At 37.6% G+C, this 25,336-nt stretch overlaps 2 protein-coding genes across 5 annotated transcripts in view; one reads left to right on the top strand and one right to left on the bottom strand.

Annotated features, from left to right (window-relative positions):
* Positions 1-15,490, top strand: part of LOC110378521 (scavenger receptor class B member 1) — a 29,908-nt gene extending 14,418 nt beyond the window's left edge. Inside the window, exons 4-12 of the mRNA XM_064042633.1 lie at positions 2,915-3,053; positions 6,643-6,758; positions 7,849-7,948; positions 9,168-9,295; positions 10,519-10,639; positions 11,129-11,279; positions 12,412-12,562; positions 13,184-13,280; positions 13,623-15,490. Of these exons, the coding sequence (XP_063898703.1) occupies positions 2,915-3,053; positions 6,643-6,758; positions 7,849-7,948; positions 9,168-9,295; positions 10,519-10,639; positions 11,129-11,279; positions 12,412-12,562; positions 13,184-13,280; positions 13,623-13,841 (1,222 nt within the window). The 3' untranslated portion in view covers positions 13,842-15,490. The remainder of the gene's footprint in view (positions 1-2,914; positions 3,054-6,642; positions 6,759-7,848; positions 7,949-9,167; positions 9,296-10,518; positions 10,640-11,128; positions 11,280-12,411; positions 12,563-13,183; positions 13,281-13,622) is intronic.
* Positions 15,491-17,278: 1,788 nt separating this feature from the next.
* The window catches only part of LOC110378514 (anoctamin-4), a 39,237-nt gene continuing 31,179 nt past the window's right edge, over positions 17,279-25,336 (bottom strand). For all 4 annotated transcript variants that reach the window (XM_064042675.1, XM_064042677.1, XM_064042678.1 and 1 more), the window contains 7 exons: positions 23,484-23,623; positions 22,820-22,979; positions 22,274-22,319; positions 21,727-21,832; positions 21,055-21,230; positions 19,984-20,164; positions 17,279-19,382 (listed from right to left, as the gene is read on the bottom strand). In XM_064042675.1, coding sequence (XP_063898745.1) covers positions 19,267-19,382; positions 19,984-20,164; positions 21,055-21,230; positions 21,727-21,832; positions 22,274-22,319; positions 22,820-22,979; positions 23,484-23,623 — 925 coding nt within the window. In that variant the 3' untranslated portion in view covers positions 17,279-19,266. The remainder of the gene's footprint in view (positions 19,383-19,983; positions 20,165-21,054; positions 21,231-21,726; positions 21,833-22,273; positions 22,320-22,819; positions 22,980-23,483; positions 23,624-25,336) is intronic.

Below are 25,336 nucleotides of genomic sequence, written 5' to 3'. Positions count from 1 at the left end.
CGAGTATGAGGGCTCGGGTTCGATTCAAGAACCAATGCAACTTTTCTAAGTTTGTATGTACTTTCTAAGTATATCTTAGACACCAATGACTGTGTTTCGGATGGCACGTTAAACTGTAGGTCCCGGCTGTCATTGAACATTCTTGGCAGTCGTTACGGGTAGTCAGAAGCCAATTAGTCTGACACCAGTCTAACCAAGGGGTATTGGGTTACCCGGGTAACTGGGTTGAGGGGGTCAGATAGGGCAGTCGCTCCTTGTAACACACTGGTACTCAGCTACATCCGAATCCTTGGAATCGAATCCACACACTCGTACTTGAGGCTAGGGCCAACACATTTCCAAATTCTTTAGTGACGTTTTTGTTCATGTAATTCATCATCTGCCTAGTCTTTTGACAACTATCTATATTGGGGTCGGCTTCCATTCTAAACAGATGCAGCTGAGTACCAGTGTGCATATTTGACCTCCTCAACCCAGTAACCAGGACAACCAGATACTTCTTAAATTTCCATAAATTGGAAAGGGAGTTATTAAATAGATTTAAGGCTAGGCAAAGTAAGGTGCAGGAAAACATCTTGAGGAAACCAGGACTATAAAGTCTGAAATCAGCAACCCGCATTGAGCAAGCGTGGTGATTAATGCTCAATCCTTCTCCGTGTGAGAGGAGGCTGCAGCCCAGCAGTGGGACGATAAAAAGGCAGAAGATGATATGGATGATGAGGCTAGGCAGATGATGGGTTTTTAATTATTTTTGCAACACTTTGTAAACAATACGTATTCTTACGTAGTACATAGATAGGTAAGGTGCACGTCGTTACGTCAATTTTAAAGTCTATCCTAGGTAAAACGTCAATGTCTAGTCTGGTGACGTCACGAATTCAAAGTGTAAACTTACATGATAACACAAATTACTGGATGTAAACATTATACCTTGTTAATTATCTAGATATTAATTAAGCGTCTTCCGTGTTTCGAATGGCACGTTAAATTAGTGGGTAGTGGCTGTCATTTGAATATCTTTGGCAGTCGTTATGGGTAGACTGACAACCAGTCTCACCAAGGGGTTTCGGGTTGCTCCGGTAACTGGGTTGAGGAGGTCAGATAGACAGTCGCTCCATGTTGCATACTGATAGGTATCCATTTGCATCCGTTTAGATTGGAAGTCTACTACTCTAGTACTTTGGAAAAAGCTAATTAGATAATGAGTAACGATTTTAATTAAGTCTAGCCTGAAAGAAATTCAGTACCTAAGTATTAAAACTACAGGTTACCTACTACAGGTATTAAAACTGCGAAAACGTCAGTTCATATAGAGCTTAAGGGATACACGTACAGCAGTTTTATATTTATACCTTCAAAAACCTGACACTCATCCACCTGTGATAATTTCAAAGTCAAAGTCAAAGTTACTTTTAAGATCTTTATTTACCCTTGTACAATGAAGACTAATTGACTTCGAGTTTCATTCAGGGTTCGTCGCTCGAAACTAGTAGTAGTAAAAGTCACGCCTATAATGTGCGTTCAAAACGCTAGTCTGAAACAGTTCTTACAATCAATAAATTCGGCCTCCCGCCACGCAATATACCCCCACAGATGATCAACTTTATGGCTGCTATAACAAACATTATATTCGGCAGTCTATTATCTCCAATAACACTCGAAATAACGATATATTGGTTATTTTTAGTACGCACTGAGTATCATAAATATATATAATTACTTTTTATGTGGAGAGTAGGGACAACGAACCTTAAGTGGCTTATGTGTCAAATTCTTACAAAAACTAGGTATAATGTAAAACCCAACTTTGCCTAAAGGTACGTTTCGAATGCTAGCGGCCGCCCGCACATGCCGCGACTGCATGAAGTCGGCCGGAGCTGCACTACCGGTTTGTATGTATTTACATGAAACCGTTTTGGATCGAAGCGGCAGCAGCATGTGCAGTCGCCCTCAGATATCGACCGATTTCATGCAATCGTTGCAAATGCGGTCGGCAGTTTTAGTCGGCAGCTAGCATTCAAAACGCAGCTTCACTCCTTCGGAAAAAAATAAGAACGCTTCTTTATTTCTGACCTCTGTATGTTCTATTTTATCCGAGTGAAAGAAGAAGGTTCCGTGTGACGTAGGTTCATTAACTATTTATTAATAAGTACATTATTTTAATCAAAATCAAAATCTTTTTATTTCGCATAGGCCTGTGCAGGCACCTATGAAACGTCACATTAGTTGCACGGTTCCAAAAAGTTGGTCTCATGGAGGAGAGCCGGCAAGAAACTCCATAGACACTCTTTTTAAAAAGTAATACAGTCACAGTACAAACAGTCTATTTCATAACATATAATTGTAAGGACTTTGGATACAAAATAATGACCTACCTGAATTATTTATCTACATGCCACCATGAGCACGCGAGCTTTTGATTTGCAACCCCTGTCATTGTTATTGGGTTGCCCGGGTAACTGAGTTGAGGAGGTCAAATAGGGCAGTCGCTCCTTGTTAAGCACTGGTACTCAGCTACATCCGGTAAGATTGGAAGCCGACCCCAACGTAGTTGGGAAAAAGGCTCGGAGGAGTATGACCTAGGGACTTTTGAAAACGGTCTCTTTATAAGGAACCATAGCTCCGTTTCAGCTTTACGTTATTTTTGTATATGTCGGCGTCAGGATCCGACATCGTTAAAAAAAACAAAGGGGTTCTCACACAATCACTTGGTTTATTCCAATTAACACAGTATTAGTCACTACAATTATTTATCCCGAATTTGTGGGAGGTGTGCACTCGGCAACGGTCGGCGAACGAATGACCCGAGTCGTGCGCCGCTTTATATAAGGTCCACCGTTGACAGATCGACGGTTGACACATCGACGGTGGCGCCATCATATATATATACATAACACTATATTTCTTGTTTCAGACAACAGTTAGAGCGAGTAAACATAGAATTCAACGGGGACAAACTAAGTTTCCAAGAGAGAAATCATTTTCAATTCCTAGCTGACAAGAGTAATGGCGCCCATTTTGACCGAGTCGTTGTGCCAAACCTGCCTTTATTGGTAAGTTTTAATCCTTATTTGCCTAGCCTTTTCCTTAGAATATAAGTCTTCTTTTAGATTCCGCCGGGGTTGCGGGACTGTTCGAAAGAGTTACCGCGGCCCTGGTACATAAAAGGCCTACGACGGAACATGGTGGATTTTTAGTCAGTAAGAGTCTGACACTCCCTCACCGCTGCTAACCCACAGCGGGAGGGGTCATTTGATGATTTTTGCCATCTTTAAAAAAAAGGATTCTTTCTAGAAGGGTGCTATTAGATGACCCCTCCCGTGACATCCTGTGGGTGCAGCGTGAGGGAGTGTCAGACTCTTACTGACTAAAACCCATCATGTTCCTTCTGGTCTTTTGTGTATCAGGGACGTGGTAATTTTTTTAAATAATCCTGCAACATCTGTTACTAACGGCCGGTTCACGGCCGGTTCACACATGTCTCCGTTTTACTGTTCCGTTTTATCGTGTACGTTTTTTTTTCGTCGATGGCGTATGTAGTTGTATGAGTGACTTCACACATGGCACAGTATTCTGTAAACAGTAAAAAATATCGTTCCGTAAAAAAATTACATTCCGTTTTGTCATCGAATACTGCCCTGCGATTCTATAAAATTCGATCAACAACTCGCATTTCACTTCGATTCGTAATGTCATTTCATACTTTAGGGGAGGTAGGGGAGGGATGGGCACTTTTTCACATTTATTGCATAAAAAATTCAGATTTTACAGATAATCAACTTTTATTGTCATTTCTTATGTTTGGCTAGATAAAATCAAAGAACTATCCTAAAAATTACAATCAGTTTCAACATTACGAGATATTTAAACGGTTTCAATAAAACCGTCGACACGTCAAAATTTTGTTTAGTCTGACATGCTTTAGTTGGTACTTACGTAGTGTTTAAAGTTACTTTTTGCTTTTTATAGGGTTTATCGTTTATAACATCCGTTTGGGAGCTACGATGCCACATACACACACACACACACAGACACGTCAAACTTATAACACCCCGTCGTTTTTGCGTCGGGGGTTAAAAAGAATGGTTTGCGACGGGAAATTCTTAAAGATTTAATATAACGAGCAATACAAGAGGTATCAAAAGGTTAAAAAATAAAATTAACAGCTGATAAATATGGAGTCCCTAGATCAAGTTGGCAACGGTACCTGAAACAAGATTCTATAAAGGATTTTTAGCGCAGATTTATAACCTCACAAATTTTCACTGAAGAAGAAGAACAAAAATTTACAAATTATACATTACATGGTATGTCCAAGCCTCCCTACCATAGGGAGCATTGGACACTTTTGACTTAGTTTATAAAAAAAAATCGGTAAAAAAACTTAACTAAAACGGTTTTATCTTATGTGCACTGAAAACTAGAAAATAAAAAATAGTTACTTACCTGTCAACCTACGGTGGTCCCGGTCATATTAGACTAAAATAAAAACGTGGGGCCCATTAACTATTGCTGTAGTACCTCTGCTAGAGGTATAATAGGTGTGGATTGCATCGACTTACTATAATCGTAACTGGAGATTTTGACAATCAATCATTAATAATAGAAAATACACATACCTTTCATTAGTTTTCTCTTTATAACGATCCGAAACCGCAACAAAATATTTAAGTACTTTTACGAGTGTTTGTTCTTGACAACTCACAGAAATGACAGAAAGTCTATGGATGAACACCGTTACCAGTCGGTAACGTAAACTACCCAATAAAAAAAAACTATGATCAAATCAGAATAAAAGGACCCCCCTTTTATTCTGATTTCATCATGTCTCCCAACTGCCCATCTCTCCCCTACCTCCCCTATAGATAGACAGATTTTGGCAGATCTGTCAAAATCTCGACTTTAATTTAGTTCAACTTGTCAACACGCTCGATAGTGAAGCGCTAGTGTAGTTTGACAATGTCAATCACGAAACTTTAAGGTAGAATTCCGTGGGTCGCGATTGTCGCAGCCGCGCGCGACAAAAGTCAACCTATGAAAATGTATGGCACCGCTGCCGAGGGACGCGACAGTCGCGCGCGGACGACGAATTTCGTGAGCCGCTCGCGGCCGTACGCTTCTCAACATGGTCTAGCGCTTAATAACATCTATAGAATTTTAGTAAAACCAGAATTAAATTGTTGACAATGCCGCTAGCAGCTTACGAAATTCGTCGGCCGCGCACGACTGTCACGGGCCTCGGCAACGGTGCCATACATTTTCATAGGTTGACTATTGTCGCGTCCACGGAATTCCACCTTTAGATCGAAGTCGAAGTGAGAGTGATGTCGAAGTGAGTTGTGATATTTTATAGAATCGACATGCTGGACGACGGAACAGTAAAAATATACGGATACGTAGAATTTTAACGGATAGATACTGTGTGCGTGGCGGGCAAACTGTAAGTAGATCTTTGGGCCATAAGTGGATGCTGCCAATATAACGATAGTACCAATACAACGTTGTATACCACATAAACTCGCAGTATACCGCCGCTATTCTACAAGGATGGACGGTCCATCCTTGTAGAATAGCGGCGGTATACTGCGAGTTTTCTGTTCACACATCGCATCCAGTAATGACGGCAATTCGTTGAACGTTATACGGTGCCTATGTGTGAACAGCGCATAAATTTATGACGTATCCGTTAAAAACGTACCAGTAAAACGGACTCCCATGTGTGAACGGGCCGTAACCTGGCATCCAGTTTGCTACTTAATATATCAGTATTTTACAAGAAACAATTGCCTATCTGATCTCTTCAATCCAGTCACCTGTGTTACCCACTAGCTTTATTTGTTGTCAGACATACTGGCTTTTGACTACCCGTAACGACTGCCAAAGATGTTCAAATGTCAGCTTTTAAGTAACAAGGATAATTCATTCCAGATATTATAAATACTCATATACTTATAGTAATTTTTACTGAGCAATATATAGCCTATCTTATCAGCTGTGTTGTTAGCGAAAATAACACACGATATGAAAGTTTTTATTACATAAAAAACACTACTAATTTCACGCTGTCTTACCCACGTCCTGGTGGTCGAGAAACGAAACTTCATCGAAATTGGATTGGCCATTTTACATGCAAAAATAATGTAAGACCCCCGTGCCTGGGAGGGCACGTGTCGCCGGCGTCCCCGAATGCTACTCAGTAGCAGTCGTTGTTACAATTCCACGTCAGAGGCCGTCAGGCGGATTTGAGAAAACTCTGGCACTAGGGCTTGTTAGGTCATTAAACCTGCAGCTCACTCGATAAGAAGACGGACTTATTACGGACGGAAGATATTTATAAATGACCGATTATCTTAAAATTTATCTACCTTTACCTTGCCTTTTGTTCCTACTATGTAGCCTAGCCTTCCAGTCTAACTGGATGCAGCTGAGTAGGTACCAGTGTTTCACAAGGAGCGACTGCCTGTTTGATCTCTTCAAACCAGTGATCCTGGCAACTTCTTGGGAAGACCTACAGTTTATCGAGTCTTCCAAAACACGGAAGACCTCGTTATGACAAGATGGTCGTCACCATGGACCGATTCGCGCTGCTTTATACTGCTATAATTTCCATAAGGTTGTTGTAAAGCTAAACTTCTGTTTCAGGGTGTAATCTCGAAAGCCGTGAGCATGGATATAAATAGTATCGCTCAGATTACTCTGAGTTCTGTCATGAGCTATGCCAACCACCCCGAAGCTTTCCTGACTCTTCCAGTGCACAGGTGATAATTTTCTAGGAGTTTTCCTAAGACAGCCGCTTTGGAAACCACGAATCTTGAGCTCGGACCTACATCTGCGCAGAAGTGATTTATGAGCAAAGAACCAATCCTGAGTGACGGCTATGACGCGATGCACTGCGGGCCAATCACCGCTTTAGCTCGCCCCCGCGCATCACTTTATACCTCAAAAGAGACCCAATAAATTACTTCTGCGCAGGTGAAGGTCAGAGCTCAAGATTCGTGCCGATGACTTTAATAACTATACCCGTTCCTTTTCAAGACCTTTCTTATAACATGATCCTCATTCCTTCACATCACATGATGCCTGATCATGATACACTTAATATTTTATTCACCCAGGAATTTTGGAGTGGAGCTTATATATATGTATAATGTGATACTTCTAGCTTCTAGTATCTACCTATGTATTTGTTACTGCCTCGTTGGTCTAGTGGTCGCAAGTGCGGCTGCTGTGCTCGAGGTCTCGGGTTCGATTCCCGGGTCGGGCCGAAATCGCTTTGTGGGTTTTCTTAAACTTTCACAAAGCAGCCCGTAGTCTGGAAGTTGGTGATTGATTCACCCGTGCATCGGAGAGCACGTAAATGTCGGTCCTGCGCCTGATCTCTTTCCGGTCGTGTCGGATTGTCGTCCCATCGGGTTATGAGAGTGAAGGAATAGGGAGTGCACCTGTGTCTGCGCAAATGCTCGTGCTCTATAATATGTCCTGCGCAGCTGGCTGATCTCCTTAAATGAGAACAGCCGCCGTGGCCGTAATCGGTCGTTGACGCCATTATGTATTTGCTAGAATATACATTTTCTATGTCCTATACTTTTCTGTGGTTAGAGCAATGGTCACCGAACCACACTGTCAAACTAATGGTCCCGATTTTCCCAACTAAGTTGGGGTCGGCTTCCAGTCTAACCGCACGCAGCTGAGTACAGTGGACTGCACATCAGTGGTAACTGTCATGCACCTTGACTCAATAGCAATTAGTACGATTTTCCTATAAAACTGTTACCACTGACCTGAAGTTGACTGTACCAGTGTGCCACATGGAGCGACTAATCATATGAAGTGTTTGTTTTTATCCAGGTTTCTTTGGGGGTACGATGACACCATCATAGACACTGCGAAACCCTTCCTAAGTCTTGGAGGACAGCTGAAATTCGAGAAGTTTGGTCTTCTTGTTACGGTAATTTTATTTTATCACTTACCTGTTTTTTGAGAGAAATTCTTTCCGGTCTCAAAAGTCATCATCATCCTCCGAGCCTTTTTCCCAAACTATGTTGGGGTCGGCTTCCAGTCTAACCGGATTCAGCTGAGTACCAGTGCTTTACAAGAAGCGACTGCCTATCTGACCTCCTCAACCCAGTTACCCGGGTAACCCGATACCCCTTAGTTAGACTGGTGTCAGACTTACTGGCTTCTGACTACCCGTAACGACTGCCAAGGATGTTCAATGACAGCCGGGACCTACAGTTTAACGTGCCATCCGAAACACAAAAGTCTGCATATATATTCTGATGCAGAGACTATATTATGCTCAAGTTTCATCCAAAGTTTAGGCGACAGAGCTACATTCTTCTTTAGATTATCTTTCAAAATCGATGGGTCCTGGATTCGATTACCGGATTGGGCCGAAATCCGTTTTTCATGTTCAGAAACCTTCACAAAGCATTTTGGAGTCTAGAAGATTGCCTGGGCACACGATGTAGCCCTTCTTGTCATATGCTACAGAAACTTTCCAACAGTGAAATATTTTTCATCCCACCATCTCGGAAAGAGTAGTTTTACCCTTTGATATCTGAGCGCAAAAGTCGTTTTTATCCTCTAGAGCGGCAAAGTGATTTGAATTTAGAACATCGTGTGCGATACTACATTTGTGACAATCTTGATAAGACTTTTCAAACAAATACATATTTAACAAATAAAATACTGCCTAAAATAATTATTCAATTAATTAAGTATTTTTTATTATTGCTTTTACACAGATTTTTAACGTCGTTTCATTTTTAAAGTGAGTTTTCAAATATATGAACTTTAATAGGTACATCTTTTTAATTTGATACTCGTATGTGCGCGCCATTTTGTTTTTTTGCATTTAGTAATTTCCTCGATGAGGTGGGATGAAAAGTTACGTGTTGCACTCGAGTGCAAAGATTTTTCACCTTGTGCTGTTTTGATTCCCTCGCTATCGCTCAGGATTCTAATTATTGAAACACTCGCTACGCTCGTGTTTCAATTTTAGAATCCTTCGCTTGCTCGGTCATTAAAATTGAGCCCGCGGTTAAAAAGCAACTTTGCACTCTTGTATAACAAATAACTATTTTCACATCGATTCAGCAGTTTCTAAGCTCCTTAGCGTACAAACAAACAAGCAAAACTCCTCATTATTATCTTCTTTTTTTCAGAAAAACGGCACTGTATCTGAACGTTTTACAATCAACACTGGTGAGAATGATAAAGACAGGATGAATATCATTGAAGAATTTGATGGCCACGACCATCTCTCATTTTGGGGAAGCACGGAATGCAATAGGTAAGCTATCTTTATCTATATTATACCCCAGACTCCATTAACGCAGAGTGGAGTAGGTTTTAAATAACAAATAGTATTTTTCCACTGAGGAGCACTTTAGAGTCGACGAATTCTCTCAATTTGATATAATTATTTACTATAAGTAATATACTTAACTGACACCAATGGCTGATAAAAAGGTGAAGGAAAACATCTTGACGATACCTAGACTGTGTAGTCTCAAATCACCAACCCGCATTGGGCAAACGTGATGATAAATGCTCAATTATTCTCCGTGTGAGAGGAGGCCGCAGCCCAGCAGCAGGACGATAAAAGGCTGTAACAGAAATATACTAAAAATTCTGTCAATGTTTAAAGTCTCTTTTGAAGTTATCAATATCCAGCGGAAAAATCACATTTGTTGCATGGGAGCTCTCTAAAATATTTGTTTCATTTTAGTTTTCTGTATTTGTCATAGTGATGATATGAATAAATACATAAATTGTGATTTCAACTATCTTTCATGGAAATTCAGGGGATTTTCTCTTATTTACTTACTTGAATTAAAGAAAATCCCCTGAAATACTTAATTAACAGGATTTTCTTGTGTATCCATATAAATGTGGCAACTTTGAATCATCTAAAGTCAATGACTACTAGATATACATGTTAATGAGACTAAATAATTACGACTTATCAACATTTTGTAATGCGCATACATCTTCAAGTCAATGGGTTATCTGAAACGATAAGGCAAGCGCCTTTAGCTCCTCTCAGACTTTAAAAATATCGTGTAATTTCAATAATTGTTTAATTTAAATGGCTTATAATTTTCCATGACCAAATAATCTATACCTTACCTACTTAATATTATTTGATTTTTGGTTGTTTGTTTGCACCCTAAAGGTTCAGAAACTACTGAATTGATTTGAAAACTTCTTTCTCTTTGGGAATATACATAATTTATTATAAGCTATATTTTGTACGGGTACCTACAGGAAGTGGTTTTAACGGGACGCGGGTAAAACTACGGGAAACGGCTAGTAGAATTAGTGCGTGCAAAAAAATAAACTCTTCAGTTTTTTGTATACATATGTATATACCTAGTTATTAATGTTCTAGAGTATATATAGTGAGTGTTTGTCCATTTGTCCTCTTAATTTAATTTATAATTTCAATGTATATTATATACCTACTATAGATTTTAAATGTAAATTAATAAATAATTATGTTTTTTATTTCAGTATCGAGGCGTCAGACGGTTCAATATTCCCTCCTTCTCAACTGGATAGGAATAGAACTCTGCACGTGTTCTATCCCAACCTGTGTAGACGGCTGCCTTTCCAATACGAAAAGACCGTTGAGGTAAGCAAAACTTCGAATTGTAGATTAAATAGGTAAAGTCAAAATTAAAGAATAGATATATGGAAAATTGGAGACTATAAAAACATACCTTAAATACACGCTTGTTTACACCAATAATTATCAAAGATTACCTACTTAGCTCCCGCCGCGATTCCAGCCGCGTGCCCAGGGAACTACTTTCCGCAAAAGGATCGTTTAAAACTGTTCATAAAAACAATGCAAAAACAATTCTGTCTATATGTCGCGTTTTTCATCAAAACTACTGAACTTATATTTTTGTATAGACGGAGTCTCAAACCTGAAAACGGACATGCCTAAACTAGGTACTTACTTACTTTTTACGCGTTTGCAGAGTGTTTTTCTGCTAGGATCAGTTAGTGCTATATAATCACAATCATCAATAATCTAATACAACTAATATTTTGGCCTCTGAGAACTAATTAAAAGTGTATGAAATCACGAACTAATCAACATCCTTTCCTTCCACAGATCTCAGACGGCATAGAACTCTACCGCTACAGAATGCCACTCGACGTGTTCGACGATCCGGAACACAACCCTGAGAACCAGTGCTACTGTGAAATAGACACGGCCACCTGTCCTCCTAGGGGCGTCATTAATGTGACTGATTGTACTATGGGTAAGTTTATAAGTCTGAAAGAATGTGGAAAATTTTGTACAGCGCCATCTGTTGTTGAGTAGCAGAACTAATAGTTCGGATGAAAGCTTTTTGTGAGAGATGAAACGTGGCAAAAAATTGCTTAAAATTGAGTTTGCAACTAAAAAGAATTGTATCTAAATTGGTTCTGCTGCCTTAAAATTTAGGTGCAAACAGACGCACGTACCTACCTACTCTTTTGGGGGTGTCTCAATTTCTTTAGGAATTTGTATGTAGTTTTTGGTGTGTGTTATAGTTATCGGCACGGATATCGAGCCATGACCTTCACCTGCGCAGAAGCGATTTACTGCCTTATTGCCTTATGCATACGGGTGCGCAAAGCGATCCCCACTCTTCCGCCGAGAGCCCAATATCCGTGCCGGTATCTGTACTTGGAGATACTTGCTTGCTTTGCTTACTTTTTTTCAACACCAACACTTTTTAATTTTACGGGAACTTTATTTTTTCAATTTTATTTGGATTAAAAAATCTATCTATATAATACATAGTATAAAACAAAGTAGCTTTTTCATGCGGTTTTGTTATCAGATAGAGTGTTTCAAGAGGAAGGTTTATAATGTGCAATAACATACATCAAATAGTGGGGAAATAATGTTACACCGTGCGAAGCCGGAGCGGGTCGCTAGTAGGTCATCATCCTCCTCCGAGCCTTTGTCCCAACTATGTTGGGGTCGGCTTCCAGTCTAACCGGATTCAGCTGAGTACCAGTGCTTTACAAGAAGCGACTGCCTATCTGACCTCCTCAACCCAGTTACCCGGGCAACCCGATACCCCTTGGTTAAACTGGTGTCAGACTTACTGGCTTCTGACTACCCGTAACGACTGTCAAGAATGTTCAATGACAGCCGGGACCTACAGTTTAACGTGCCATCCGAAACACAGTCATTGGTGTCTAACATATACTTAGAAAGTACATACAAACTTAGAAAAGTTGCATTGGTACTTGCCTGACCTGGAATCGAAGCCGCGCCCTCATACTTGAGAGGTTGGTCCTTTATCCACTAGGCCACCACGACTTCTAGGCCACCACGGGTCATCACGGGTCGCTAGTAGGTACCTACATAATATTCATCTCAACGTTTTCTCGTTTCAGGAGCCCCAGCACTCGTATCCTTTCCACACTTCTACCTGGCGGACCCTAAACTCCGCGAAGATGTGATTGGTCTGAAGCCTGACCCTCTCAAGCATGACTCCTTCATTGACTTGCATCCGACCCTCGGCATCGCTCTTAGTGGAAAATCTAGGTAAGATATTTTACACTACACAAGTTGTTCCATCCGCATCCAGTGGAAAAATTTTCCTGTACCTGGATAAAATATATTATAGTCTTTCCTCCCCACTCAGAGACATTTAATGATTACTTAAGTCACTCCTTAATGACGGAATGTCATACAAATCCTTCACTAAGGAATGGCGTAAGTAATCATTAATATCTCTGAGTGGGGAGGTTTGTCTACCGGGTTTAGTGTTGATTCTGAGCAGTGAAAGATTTTTCGAAACAGTTCAGTAGTTTCGAGTATGTTGTGTATAAACTATCGTCTTTGTACCTTCGGAACTTCTTCAATTCGATAAATGGGCTATATAACACTGCCGTTTTTCAACAAACGATCTGATATTAAGTATCATCATCATCTCAGCCATAGGACGTCCACTGCTGAACATAGGCCTCCCCCTTTGATCTCCACAGATACCTGTTGGAAGCGACCTGCATCCAGTATTATATTATATTAAGTATCCTATGACTTTAATTATAATTAAATTCTTATGTTCAGAAACCTCTTCGTCTCTTATTTGGTGGTCTAGGTCTCTATCCAAGTTTCATAGTTTATAAACATTCAGTTAACAAAAATGTATTTCTTTGACAGCATTCAAATCAACATACAAGTGAGGAAAAGCGACATGTTTTCATCTGTGAAATATCTCGACCAAGGACTTATATTGCCTGTGGCTTGGATTGAAATGGTAAGTCACACTTCTTATCGCTAGATGGCGTTGTTACAAGATTACGATAACGTTTCTTGTGTCTGTAACTACATTTGTGAAAATAGAAGTCGCTTTAGTGAAAAGCTTCTTTTTTTCAAAAACCAAGTTATACTGCACAACAGCAAAGCAGTGCATTATAGTAAAATCATATAATTTGTTGACATAAAAATGCATTCATGTATATGTTATGGCATTGACGCTTAATTTAAACACACTTTCACACTTTTGAACATGTGACATCGTCTATTTATCAGTAAAACACATTAAATTATTTTAATAAATTATTTAAGCAATATCTAACAACTGCCTCCTCATTTCCAGGGTGTAGAAGAGCTACCAGAAAGCCTACGTTCCCTTGTCTACCACGGTACATACTCTACAGCAGCCGCCCAACTAGGTCTCACAGTAATATGCGTAGTAGCTTTCATAGGCTCCGGCATATGTCTTCTCTGCACCTTCGCTCGTAGAAAACAGAAGCCTTGCGCTACTCTAAAAGTTAAGATACCTACGGAAACTGAGTTAAAAAGTCAGGCTTCATGAGATTGTGAAAATTTAAAGTTTGTACTAAGTGTATGAATGAATTGCTGTTTCAAATTTCGGTAGCGGCCGGATTTTAATATCATATCTATCTAAACGTGGATTTCAATAACGGATCCATCCATCTTGGTTCAGTAGAAGGTTGAATTTTGTCATTAACTTCATATAAATGTCTTCAGTCTCTATTAGTAAAACGATGGATAGATCGGTTATGAAAATCTTTAATTAAAGATAGGAATTTTTACATATTAGCCCCTTTCTAATGTCAAATTTCTATCTCAAGTAAGCGAATTCATAAATAGATATGTTATTGAAGTCCGCCATGAAAGATTGTCGTGGCCATATTGAATTATCACTTGGCGCCATTTTTGACGTTTCTTGCGCTTTAGTTTAAATAGTGAATATATGTCATTAATTAATGTTTTTTTGCGATTTATTTACTACATTGCTATGGTAAAAATGTTGATAGTACTAATTTTACGGTTTAAAATAATTACTATTGATTTAAAAGCATATATAACGTCCACGAAGGCCGTCAACTCGAGTGAGGTAGTCAACAGCGAGTCTTTTTAATTCTAACTAATATTATAAATGCGAAAGTGTGTTTGTTTGTTGTATTTTTAAGAGAAATAAATGTGAACAGATTTAGTCCCATACAACTTAGTGTACTGTACAATTTATATCTCTAGTTTGTTAAACAATAGATAGATACAACATTGGGAATGATATTTAATAGATGTTAAATGAGATTCTGAAGCCAGTCATAGACAAGTTTTTTATTCTTCTGGGAAAAAATCATCAGAAAAAGTTTTGGTTAATCCGTGGGAAACGAAACAGCTCTTAGAAAATACATATTATATATATTTTTATTTATTACAATCAAATTAATATTAATGTTTTAATATTTTCTTTATCAATAGCAGGCATATTATAGGATTATAGGTATATTTTATGTTTCTATATCTGAAGTAGATCTGTTTTCATACCAAAACATTATGATAAGATTTTTTTTATAAAATGTATATTTTTATTGGTTAATAATAGAATATTGTATCTACATTAAATTAGGATTTAAGTGAACAAAAATGACATATTTTTATATTAAAATAACAATATTGCCGTTTATTTTGCTTAGTGAAATACTTTTATATTAGATATATTTATAGTTTTGTTTGAAATGTAAGAACTTATGTGATCTGATTGTAAATGATTGAATTTAATATAAAATAGATTTTAGGCGGGACAGCTGAACGTTTACTATTAAGTTTTATTTTTTATATAAAAAAAATCGTTAAGTTGCATCATTCAACTATAACGATAACCGAACCATTTTCAGTTGTCAAATCGCCGATGTGACCAATGGGCGGCAAGTATACGGCTGGTTATGGTTTGGTTATCGTTATAGTTAAATGGTGAAACTCTCTATGTAGGCATAATTTTTAAGGATTTGAATCTCCAGACAAAAGTAAAATCATACAAACGAAAATATACCTTTAGATAACAAATATTTTGTGAGTTGACAGCTGTCAATTTTGCATTTTTTATACTAACTGACAGGACTGTCAACTGCACTGAAAAACGGTAAGACCTTATATTGGTGTATGATGTATAATAGTTATGCTACTCACCACTGGATGGCACTGTTTTCTACTTATATTATTAGTAATGACTAGGAATTGGTACACATGTTACCGGCCGAACCCGATTTTAGGGCAAACCAGTTTTGCCTAGGCTCAACTAGTTCTTCCTATAAGCGTTAGGATTAACTAGTATAGCCTAGTCCAAACTAATTTGTCCTACAAGGACGGACCAGTTTAGGCTAGGCAAAACTAGTTGATCCTGATATAAGTACGCACACTCTAGGATAAAGTGGTATTGCCTAGTCAAAACATATACATATCTAAAAGTCTAAATAAATAGATGAACTAAATAAACTACTCCGTGTTTAGAAAAATAATCATCTTTATTAAACTATGATTCGTCGTTATGGATAAATTGATAATACGAACAATCATACTACATATATGTAGCAAACTAACAAATAATAGGTAAGTATTTTTTTTTAATAGAAGCAATAATCAAATCTCAAATTAAAATTGTTGTCGCTAAAAGTTATGGTAATACAAACAATCACACTATAACAAATAGATAATACTGTTTTTTTACGAGTATTATGTTAATTATTAAAATTGTTATTTATTTTTACTCGATTTGCTTTGGTGGCACTTAGAATTGCAGAGTATCATTGCCTTCTTGCACTGGCATCTGTTTATGGAACAGTTCTTGTTGCAGCTGAATCTCACAAAACCTTGGCCTGATCCAACAGAATGTTTCGTAGCTGCAGTTCTCAACGATATTTCAGAGTCTTGGTTAACATTTGCTACCTCTAAAAATTTTTGACTACAAATGCCGAATTCTGATCTAAAAAAAAAACATATTAGTTACTTTAAAATATCATTAATGATCTACAAAGATAGATAAGTAATTGAGAGAAAATAATACCTGCAATATAGAGGTAGTTTCTGAAGTACACCGTGTTTGGTGCCAACTTTGTATAATTCTTCATCATTTTTCTGAAGAATAACTCCAATGATGTTTCTGAGATCACCTTTGTTTATTGTTTTGACTAGGCCATACCAGTTTATCCTAGAGTGTGCGTATTGATATTAGGATCAACTAGTTTTGCCTAGCCTAAACTGGTCCGTCCTATCGGGCTTAGGACAAATTAGTTTGGACTAGGCTATACTAGTTAATCCTAACGCTTACAGGAAGAACTAGTTGAGCCTAGGCAAAACTGGTTTATCCTAAAATCGGGTTCGGCCGGTAACACATACATTTAAAACGAATCATTATTTATATTTTTTTATATAAAGCTAGCTTGTTGTTACCGTTTTGTACTAATAAATATACAAACAATAATAAATTTAAAAAATCAATAGTAGTTGAAAATTAAGTCATATACTTTTTGGCTCAATCTCTTTTTTTTAAATAGAAAAAGGTAAAATATTTCATTACCAGTAAAAGTCCATAGGTGAATGTTAGTATTTTGTCATAAAATATTTTGTAAAAATTAATTTAATTAGGATAAAAATTAATTATTTGTAATGTTTTAAATTGATAAATGAATGAGAATTTTTGGAGAAAATAGATATTTTTAAATATAATGCTGACTTTTATTTAATTTTTCCTGACCTCTCTCCGGTGGTGTCGGATTGTCGTCCCATCGCGCTTTGAGAGTGAAGGAATAGTGAGTGCACCTGTGTCCAAGCAAATGTGCATGCACTATAATATGTCCTGCGCAGTTGGTTAATCTCCTTATATGAGTTCAGACTTCAGTCGCCGTAGCCGATAATCGGCTAGGTAGGAGGACATCATCAAGCCACGGACTCAGTTCTTCGACACACATGTCATGATATGATAATCTGAATAAAAACGACATATTGGAAACAATATAATTTAATAAAGAATTGAGTATTCGCCCACAGAAAGATTAACAATAAATCTATACTTAAGTAGAGATTCTCTTACTGTCTACTGAAATAACTAATATCACATATATTTGGGACATTCACTTGATAAATTATTTCTTAAGTATCTAAGTCAGAATATTTCAGAAGGTGACTATTTGACAATTATGATTTTCTATCCTGAAACCTGATAAAAATAGTTTTTTGAAAAATATTGACGATATAAAGAATAGTAAATAAGTATCGTAAAGTTTTCGGATACACATTTAACAAAATCCTCCAGTAAATAAATAATGATTTATAAAATAACCAACGTGACATTTTTCAAAGGATCGCGTTGTCATAGACCCCAGAAATGATCAGAATTGCCAGTAGAATGTTAACAGCTCGTAAAACCTTTCTGTTAAGTTTTTTCTTTTTAATACCTATTTCAATTTAATTAAAATTCAATTGAGTGTTTGCGCATTTATCACGTTGTATAAAAACTGTACAGATTCCTTTTCATGACGCTAGGTGGCGCCATTGTGCACGTTCAATATGTCACCATATATATTTTTTCTCCTTAATAACTAATTTATCGAAGCCAAAATTAATGTCCAAAAATATATAAGAAAAAAAAATTGTTTAACTTTATTAAAGTTTAACAACTTCTTTTTGCAAATGTTATATTTTTCAACGTTAACTTTGGCTTCGATCTTAAATGACTAACTTAAGTTTATTTAATTTAATTATAAATAAATTAACTATCTAAGACTATTTTCAGGCTAGTATGACCTTACAGTGTGCAAACATTTTTAATTTTTTCTTTCTCAAATCGGATAAAAGATATATTATTTTTGATCCATAAAATATAATTTAGAAATTATCCTTGCCCGATATTGTTCATAAGTGAGATTTTAAGAAATAAAAAACAATATAATAATAACAATAAGACCAATATTTTTGGTAATTACATTTTGTTATATTTAGGTGTATATTTTTAATTTAACAATAACAGTCATACTATCCTACTAGGTAATTGGACCCTCAAAAGTGCCTTGTCTTAAATCTCTGATACCCGACTAAATCCCTACCAACTATAATAAGTCAATAATAGTAACTCGATACAGATCCATTTAAATGCGATTTTTCATTTTATTCTTAACAACTATTCCATATTTTTCACACGTTTTCACTAAGACTCAAGTTCAAAGATGGCCGAAGCATTCGTAGTCGAAGCCCCCGATTCGGTTAATTACAAGCAATTTTCGGGGACTTCAGCTACAGGTGCTTCGATCATTGGGGGCCTAAGCCACGGACAAAGTTCACCGACAACATAAAAGTCAGTTTTCTTATAATAACTGTTTATTTATGAAACTTGAATGTTTTTATAGTAAATTGTTTATTGTTAAGAAAACTGACGTTTATGTTATTGGTGAACTTGGGCGTAAGTGCCTACACATTTTTTTACAATCAAAAAGCATTTCATAATGTTACCACGAGTAGGTAAATATATGTTTATTTAAACATTTCATGTCATTTACTCAAGAATTACTAAGTCAGTTTTTATCTTTGTTAGAATATTGGACACTTATTTTTAATTTTCTTTTATAAACTAGAGTTCTTGATAACTTCAATGGCGGTCACAAAATTTTAGCTACATCTCCCATACTTTCGCTGCCGCCACTAATTGGTTTCTGCGCAGGACTTGCGCAGTGTTCCGTGACGACAAAAAGTTTGGCGAGAGCAGACGATACTGCGGGTTCCCATTTTGTATGATTTTGACATTTTTGTAAAGAATTTTCTTCAACTTCTTGATTTTCTAGTATGTTTAGTTACTTTGTAAAAAGTCTGGCTACTTTATATTTGTCTGAAGTTTTATTTTTCATCTGCGTTTTTCTTTGGTGTAAGACTTTAGTACTTATCCAATATACTTATATATGTATTTGTATATAAATATACCCCATGTACATAAGCTACTGTCAGTGCGTGATATGAGGCGACACGGGTCGTTGCGCGACGGCAACGTGCGCGTCGAGCGTGTCGGACGCGCGCGACGTGCGCCGCAGCCACGCGCCGCCCACGCCGCGATCCGGAACTGAATATACGAAGAATTATTAAAAGGTGCCATCTATCAATACTCTATTCGTTTAGGTTGGTAAAAAAAGGCAAACAATCTTGATATGACTTTTTGTATAAAAAAAAACTTAAAAATAAAATAGGACGAAAATTCTGTTGACACAATAGTTATTGCCACTATGTATCTGTGTATCAAGATTGTATACCTTTTTTTGTGTTAAGAGACAATTAAATTCCGCAATATTACAATTAAAAAAATTGTGGCTAAAAATCGAGGACAGGTTTTAAAAAACGCAAAGCAGCCCGGAGTCTGGAAGTTGGTGCATCAGAGATCACGTTAATGTTGGTCCTGCTTGTGATCTCTCTCCGGTGGTGTCGGATTGCTGTCCCATCGCGCTATGACAGTGACGGAATAGAGAGTGCACATGTGTTCAAGCAAATGCTTGTGCACTATAATAATATTTCCTGCGCAGCTGGCCTATCTCCTTAGAGAGTACTACTGTACTGCCTTGGCCGGTCTGGATGCCATAATTATTACATATCTTCTTCTACATTAGCTTTTCTATTTTAATACACAAAAATGGATTAAAAATCTACAATTAATGACTTTTAACCCTTACCTGGTCCACTCTCACTCTTCTGAGTAATAAGCTGTCTATATTCAGTAGACAGCCGTCTTCTTCCATGTTCATACTTAGCTTCCTTAGCTAACAACGCTTCTCTCTGCATCTGAGTCCTCAGCTCACTTGGTACGTCGGGAATGAAGAGTTGCATCAGGCCTGTTAGGCCGAATACCACGTGCTGTGAAGGTAAGAAAGAAATATACGACTTGCCTAGCCGTTTAGCCAAAGTATGTTGTTATCGGAGAGCACGTTAATGTCGGTCCTGCTTGTGATCTCTCTCCGGTGGTGTCAGATTGTCGTCCCATCGCTATGAGAGTGAAGGAATAGAGAGTGCACCTGTGTCCAAGCAAACTTGCGTGCACTATAATATGTCCTGTGCAGTTGGCTAATCTCCTTACATGAGAACAGCCGCCGTAGCCGATAATCGGGTAGGAGGACATCGTCAAGCAACGGACCCAGTTTGATCGACACACGTATGACATGATGATTGAATATGTCGGCGTCAGGATCCGACATCGTTAAATAAAACAAAGGGGTTCTCACACTATCACTTGGTTTATTCCAATTAACACAATATTAGTCACTACAATTATTTATCACGACTTTGTGGGAGGTGTGCAGTCGGCAACGGTCGGCGAACGAATGACCCGAGTCGTCCGCGCGCCGCTTTATATAAGGTCCACCGTTGACAGATCGACGGTTGACGCATCGACGGTGGCGCCGTCAAATATATATATATGATAGCTTATAGATCTGGCAATAATCGACTAGGATGGCATTATTATTTTTTAGTGATCGGTTTCCAGTTTAATTGTGTGCAGCTGAGTATCTGAGCACCACATGGAGATACTCCATTTTTCCATGTGTATCTTAGACACCAGTGTAACTGACTAAAAGTGAAGGAAAACGTCTCGCCCGTGTTGATTAACCACTGAGTAAGGAAGGAGATGCCATAATGCAGGTAGGTCAGGTGCCTCCTATCCTACTAGGTCCAATGGATACGTAAGGTAGGCATGACCAAAACGATCTGTTACGAGTAAACTACTGAGGAAAGAATATCACACTTACCTCAAAAACAACCACAAACGCCAGTCTAGCAGCGAACACATGCCAGTAATGAGGAGACAAGCCGTAAGGGTCTGCATGGTCAGGAGGGTTCCTGTAGCCGCGATACGCGCACACCGGAGGGTCTTCCTCATTCTCATCAGCTCCCCAGTCTTCGCGGTAGTCTGATGTGTTGAATACTAGGGGATATCATGGGATATGTTTATTTATTTATACTCCTTGCACCATGTACAACCTTCACACCTTAAGCATTCTCTGTCAGTTTTTAAATGGTGGTGGGGAAATAGATTGATCGGTGCAGCTCGACAACGTAACAGTAAAGACTCTTGTAGATCACTAAATAGTGTCTCTCGAGTCTCCTTGGAATCGTGCCCCTCGTTTGAATTTCCACAAGAAAAGGTCTTAGGTCTAATTAAAATATTTTTGTTTGATATTTACTAAACCCTAACAAAACTCTCTACACGAAATTACTCTGCTAAACGAAATTCTTATTTACATAGATATTTACATTACTGCTAAACTACGTTTCAAAAAAAATCTTCACATTTCAGAAAACAAGTAGGTATAGTAAGGGGTTGTTACCTTTACGGAAACATGTACAAGAACACAAATGGCTGACAGAATTGAAAAAAACCTGCAGTTTATTAAAGATAAAAAGACCAATGTTAAACTTACATGATAAGGAATGATCGATGTACCCTGCTAACGTGTTATCCGGTGAGTACACATATTTGTACACCATGCGCGGAATAAAATCACTGGTATACGCTATCACGAATGCCTGTAAGGAGAAGAAATAACAAGAGATATAAAATCATTATTTGCCTAGCCTTTTTCCAACTATGTTGGATTCGACTTCCAGTCTGACTTGATGCAGCTGTGAACCAGTGTGCCACATGGAGCGATTATCTGACCTCCACAACCCATTTACTTGGGGCACACGATACCCCTCGGTAAGATTGGTTAACATTATAAGGATTTTTTTTGTACTCCGAAGAGTCAAAAACTACTTGAATCAATTTGAAACATTTTTTCACTATTGGGAAACTACACTATTCCTGGGTGACATAGGCTATATTTTGTCCGGGTCTGGGTATGGGAAGTAGTTTCCACGGGGCGCTGATGAAACCGAGGGAAACAGCTAGTATAATAGTTTAGTTAGGGTCTAAAAACTGGTTTTATTTAACTACTACAAAATGGTTGTGCATAAATTACCACTTACATTTGAGACGACTGCTGCATATGTTATTCCTTTCAGAATGCCGTACCTGAAATAAACAGTTTTGAAATCTACAGTGAGACTATAATAAAATATGTGGTTTGAAAACACGCTTTTATAAATGCACGTCAAAACCAGAAAGTTCCAATTCAAATCATCCGGCTCCATCATCAGATCAGTTCGACAGTATAATATTATTGTATTATCATCAGAACTACATACAGCTGCCAATTTACATGTCGATACGATCCTTGGAAGATGGTTAAATTAGTTGCCTTAGATTCCATTACATAGTTACATACATATCAACCTAAATTAATTCTAGTTTCAGTATTTGTTGTTATAGCGGCAATAGAAATACATCATCTGTGAAAATTTCAGCCCTCTAAGTATCACGATACAGCTTGGTGACGGACGGACGGACAGAGTAGCGAAAACAATAGGGTCCCGTTTTACCCTTTGGGTACGGAACCTTAAAAAAGATCCTCAAAAATTGAGAACGCCCGTTTTGGGAATTCGGTTAGAAAGGGCCGATGATGAAGTACTTACCAAGCGCCAATGTCTTCTACTCTTTCAGCGAGCGGCCTTCTTGCTTGAGTGACCATCTTGTAAGCATCCAGGCGTATTTCAGCAATGTTGTTCAGGAGAGCGAAGAGTGGTGCTAGGGGGAACGCCGCCACGAAGAGAGTGACGAAACCGTATTGGAGGACTGGAAATAGATGGAGATTTATTTGGTTAAATTACTAGCTTCAAATCGCAGTTTCATCTGCATGTCGCAGGAATTACTTCGCGCACATGGATAAAAAGTATTTTATTTTTATGTTATGTTTCTTATGTATAAGCTGTATTACTACCAAGTTTTATCAAAATCCATTGAGCATTTCTCCGGTTAAATTGAAATTTCGCGTAAAACAGCATAGCACTAGCTTTCTCCAGCGCCATTTACCATATTGGGATAAAAAGTGTCCTATGTGCTGTTTTTAAGCCATACACACCATAGCACAAATTTTCAGCCAAATTGCAGCCGTTCTAAAGTTATTGAAAGAAGTACTTATTTGTGATTTTTCTTCTGAATTAAGCTTTTACTTGTAAACCCTTTTCCTTCTCTGTATAATGTGCATATAAGTAGTCATTCACACAAACCAGTAAATCAAACATATGTATTTACTGATTTCGACTTAAAGAACTTATACATATACTTAGATATACTCACTCATCTCCAAATATTCATCGAACAGTGCCAGTCTTCCAGGGTCTTGGAGGTGGTAATCCTGTTCCCATGCCATGTGAGGCTTGCTCAGGTCTCTGGTCACAGCTCTGTGAGACCTCTGACGCCACCAGTTGTGGAATTTCCTGATGATGAAGAGGATCTTGGGTTAATAGAAGGTAAATGTAGTAAAAGTATAGGGGTCCGAAACTATTGAATTGATTTGAAGAATTATTTTTACTGTTGGGAGGCTACAATATTCCCGGGTGATGTAGGTAGGCTATATTTTATCTGGGAACTGGAAATAGTTTTCACTGGACGCGTGTTAAACATATAACCTCCCGCAAAACGTAGTAAATGGAGTAAAACGTAAGCTATGTCCTTTCTCAGGTTTTAGGCTATTTATGTACAAAATATTTAAATCGGTTCATATTTTTTGGCGTAAACACGCAACTGATAAAATCACTGTTGCATTTGTAATAATTATTTATTTTTTATTTATTTATTTGTATGGAATGTAGGTACAACAATAATGGTCTTAGCTTAAAAAATATAGTTCCAGTACATTCTGCCTGTTGGCATACAAATTTTCTTACAATTATAGATTAGAGAAATCTTAAAATTCTAAAGTAGATACTTACAATTAAAAATAAGATCATGAAAACTAAATTATAATAACTGAGAAGAACAATAGGTTACAAGTCATCATTTAAAAAATCTGTAACGGAATAATAACATTTCTTAGTTAGCAGCGCGGACAGGAGGTTTTTAAATTTTCTCAGGGGCTGATCTTTTATGGAATTCGGTAACTTGTTAAATATAGTAGGTGCCATACCAATAATGTTTTTCTTAGCCAATGTAGTGTTATACTGGCCTTTGTTCAATAGATTCCTATATTTTGATCGCATGGCTGTAGTTCGTGTTCTCGTGTTACTTAATGTAGGAAACAAATCGGTGTTAGTTTTAACGAAAATAGCTACTTCTAAAATGTAAAGGCAAGGAAAAGTTAAGATATTGTGTGTCTTGAAGATAGAATTAATAACGATCATACCCAATAAGTGTGCAGCAATTTTTGTAAAAATCACACTTGATAGTTTTTTGTTCTCCATAACCCATATTTATGAACTTGCACGAATAAATTAATATAAGTAAATGTTCAACGCGCGATTAACGGTTTCTGTCTGCAGACGGAAAATAAGATCGAAATTGTTTTTATTGGTCCATTGTTCTTGTACAGTCGGCCAAACAGATTTATAAATCTAAATGTCTACAAGAAATGGGCAAGTTTCTAAAGTGTATGCTTGTTCCGCTACTTCGTTAAAACGACTGATTAAGGTAAAAAGGATGGATATTTTTATCAAAAGCTATACGAAAGAGACAGTTTTATGTTACTCGGGACAAAATATATAACCTATGTTAGGCTATATATCCGTTGGACTATAATATATCTGGCTACGGTGAGAAGTTTTCTCGACCGCGGGTGACATCCACACGTCATCTTATCAAAAGAAAAATAACCCGCAATAATATAAGATCCATAAATTAAAATTTAATAACCTTTAAACTTACTTTTTTTGCTGATAAACTACTGGCCAAAACAATAGACACCTTTGTTTTGTTTGAACATAAAAATAATAAATATTTTGATTGGTTTGTTTATAAATACAACAGCATCCTCAAATATTGAGCATGGGAACGGATTCGTTTGTTTGTTTATCACTTTTTCAGAGATACGGAGATAGGCTTATCAAGGGAGTGGAAGAATTTTATTTCCCTCGGGGCTTGGGTAAACGGCAGGGAACAGAGCAGCCATCAAAAAACGTATTGCTATTAATTTAATGTAAATATATATTTAATGT

This window comes from Helicoverpa armigera, chromosome 29 (genome assembly GCF_030705265.1).
Source record: "Helicoverpa armigera isolate CAAS_96S chromosome 29, ASM3070526v1, whole genome shotgun sequence".
NCBI lineage: Eukaryota > Metazoa > Arthropoda > Insecta > Lepidoptera > Noctuidae > Helicoverpa > Helicoverpa armigera.
The sequence above is the reverse complement of the archived record's forward strand: the minus strand, read 5'-3'. Positions and strand labels throughout refer to the sequence as shown.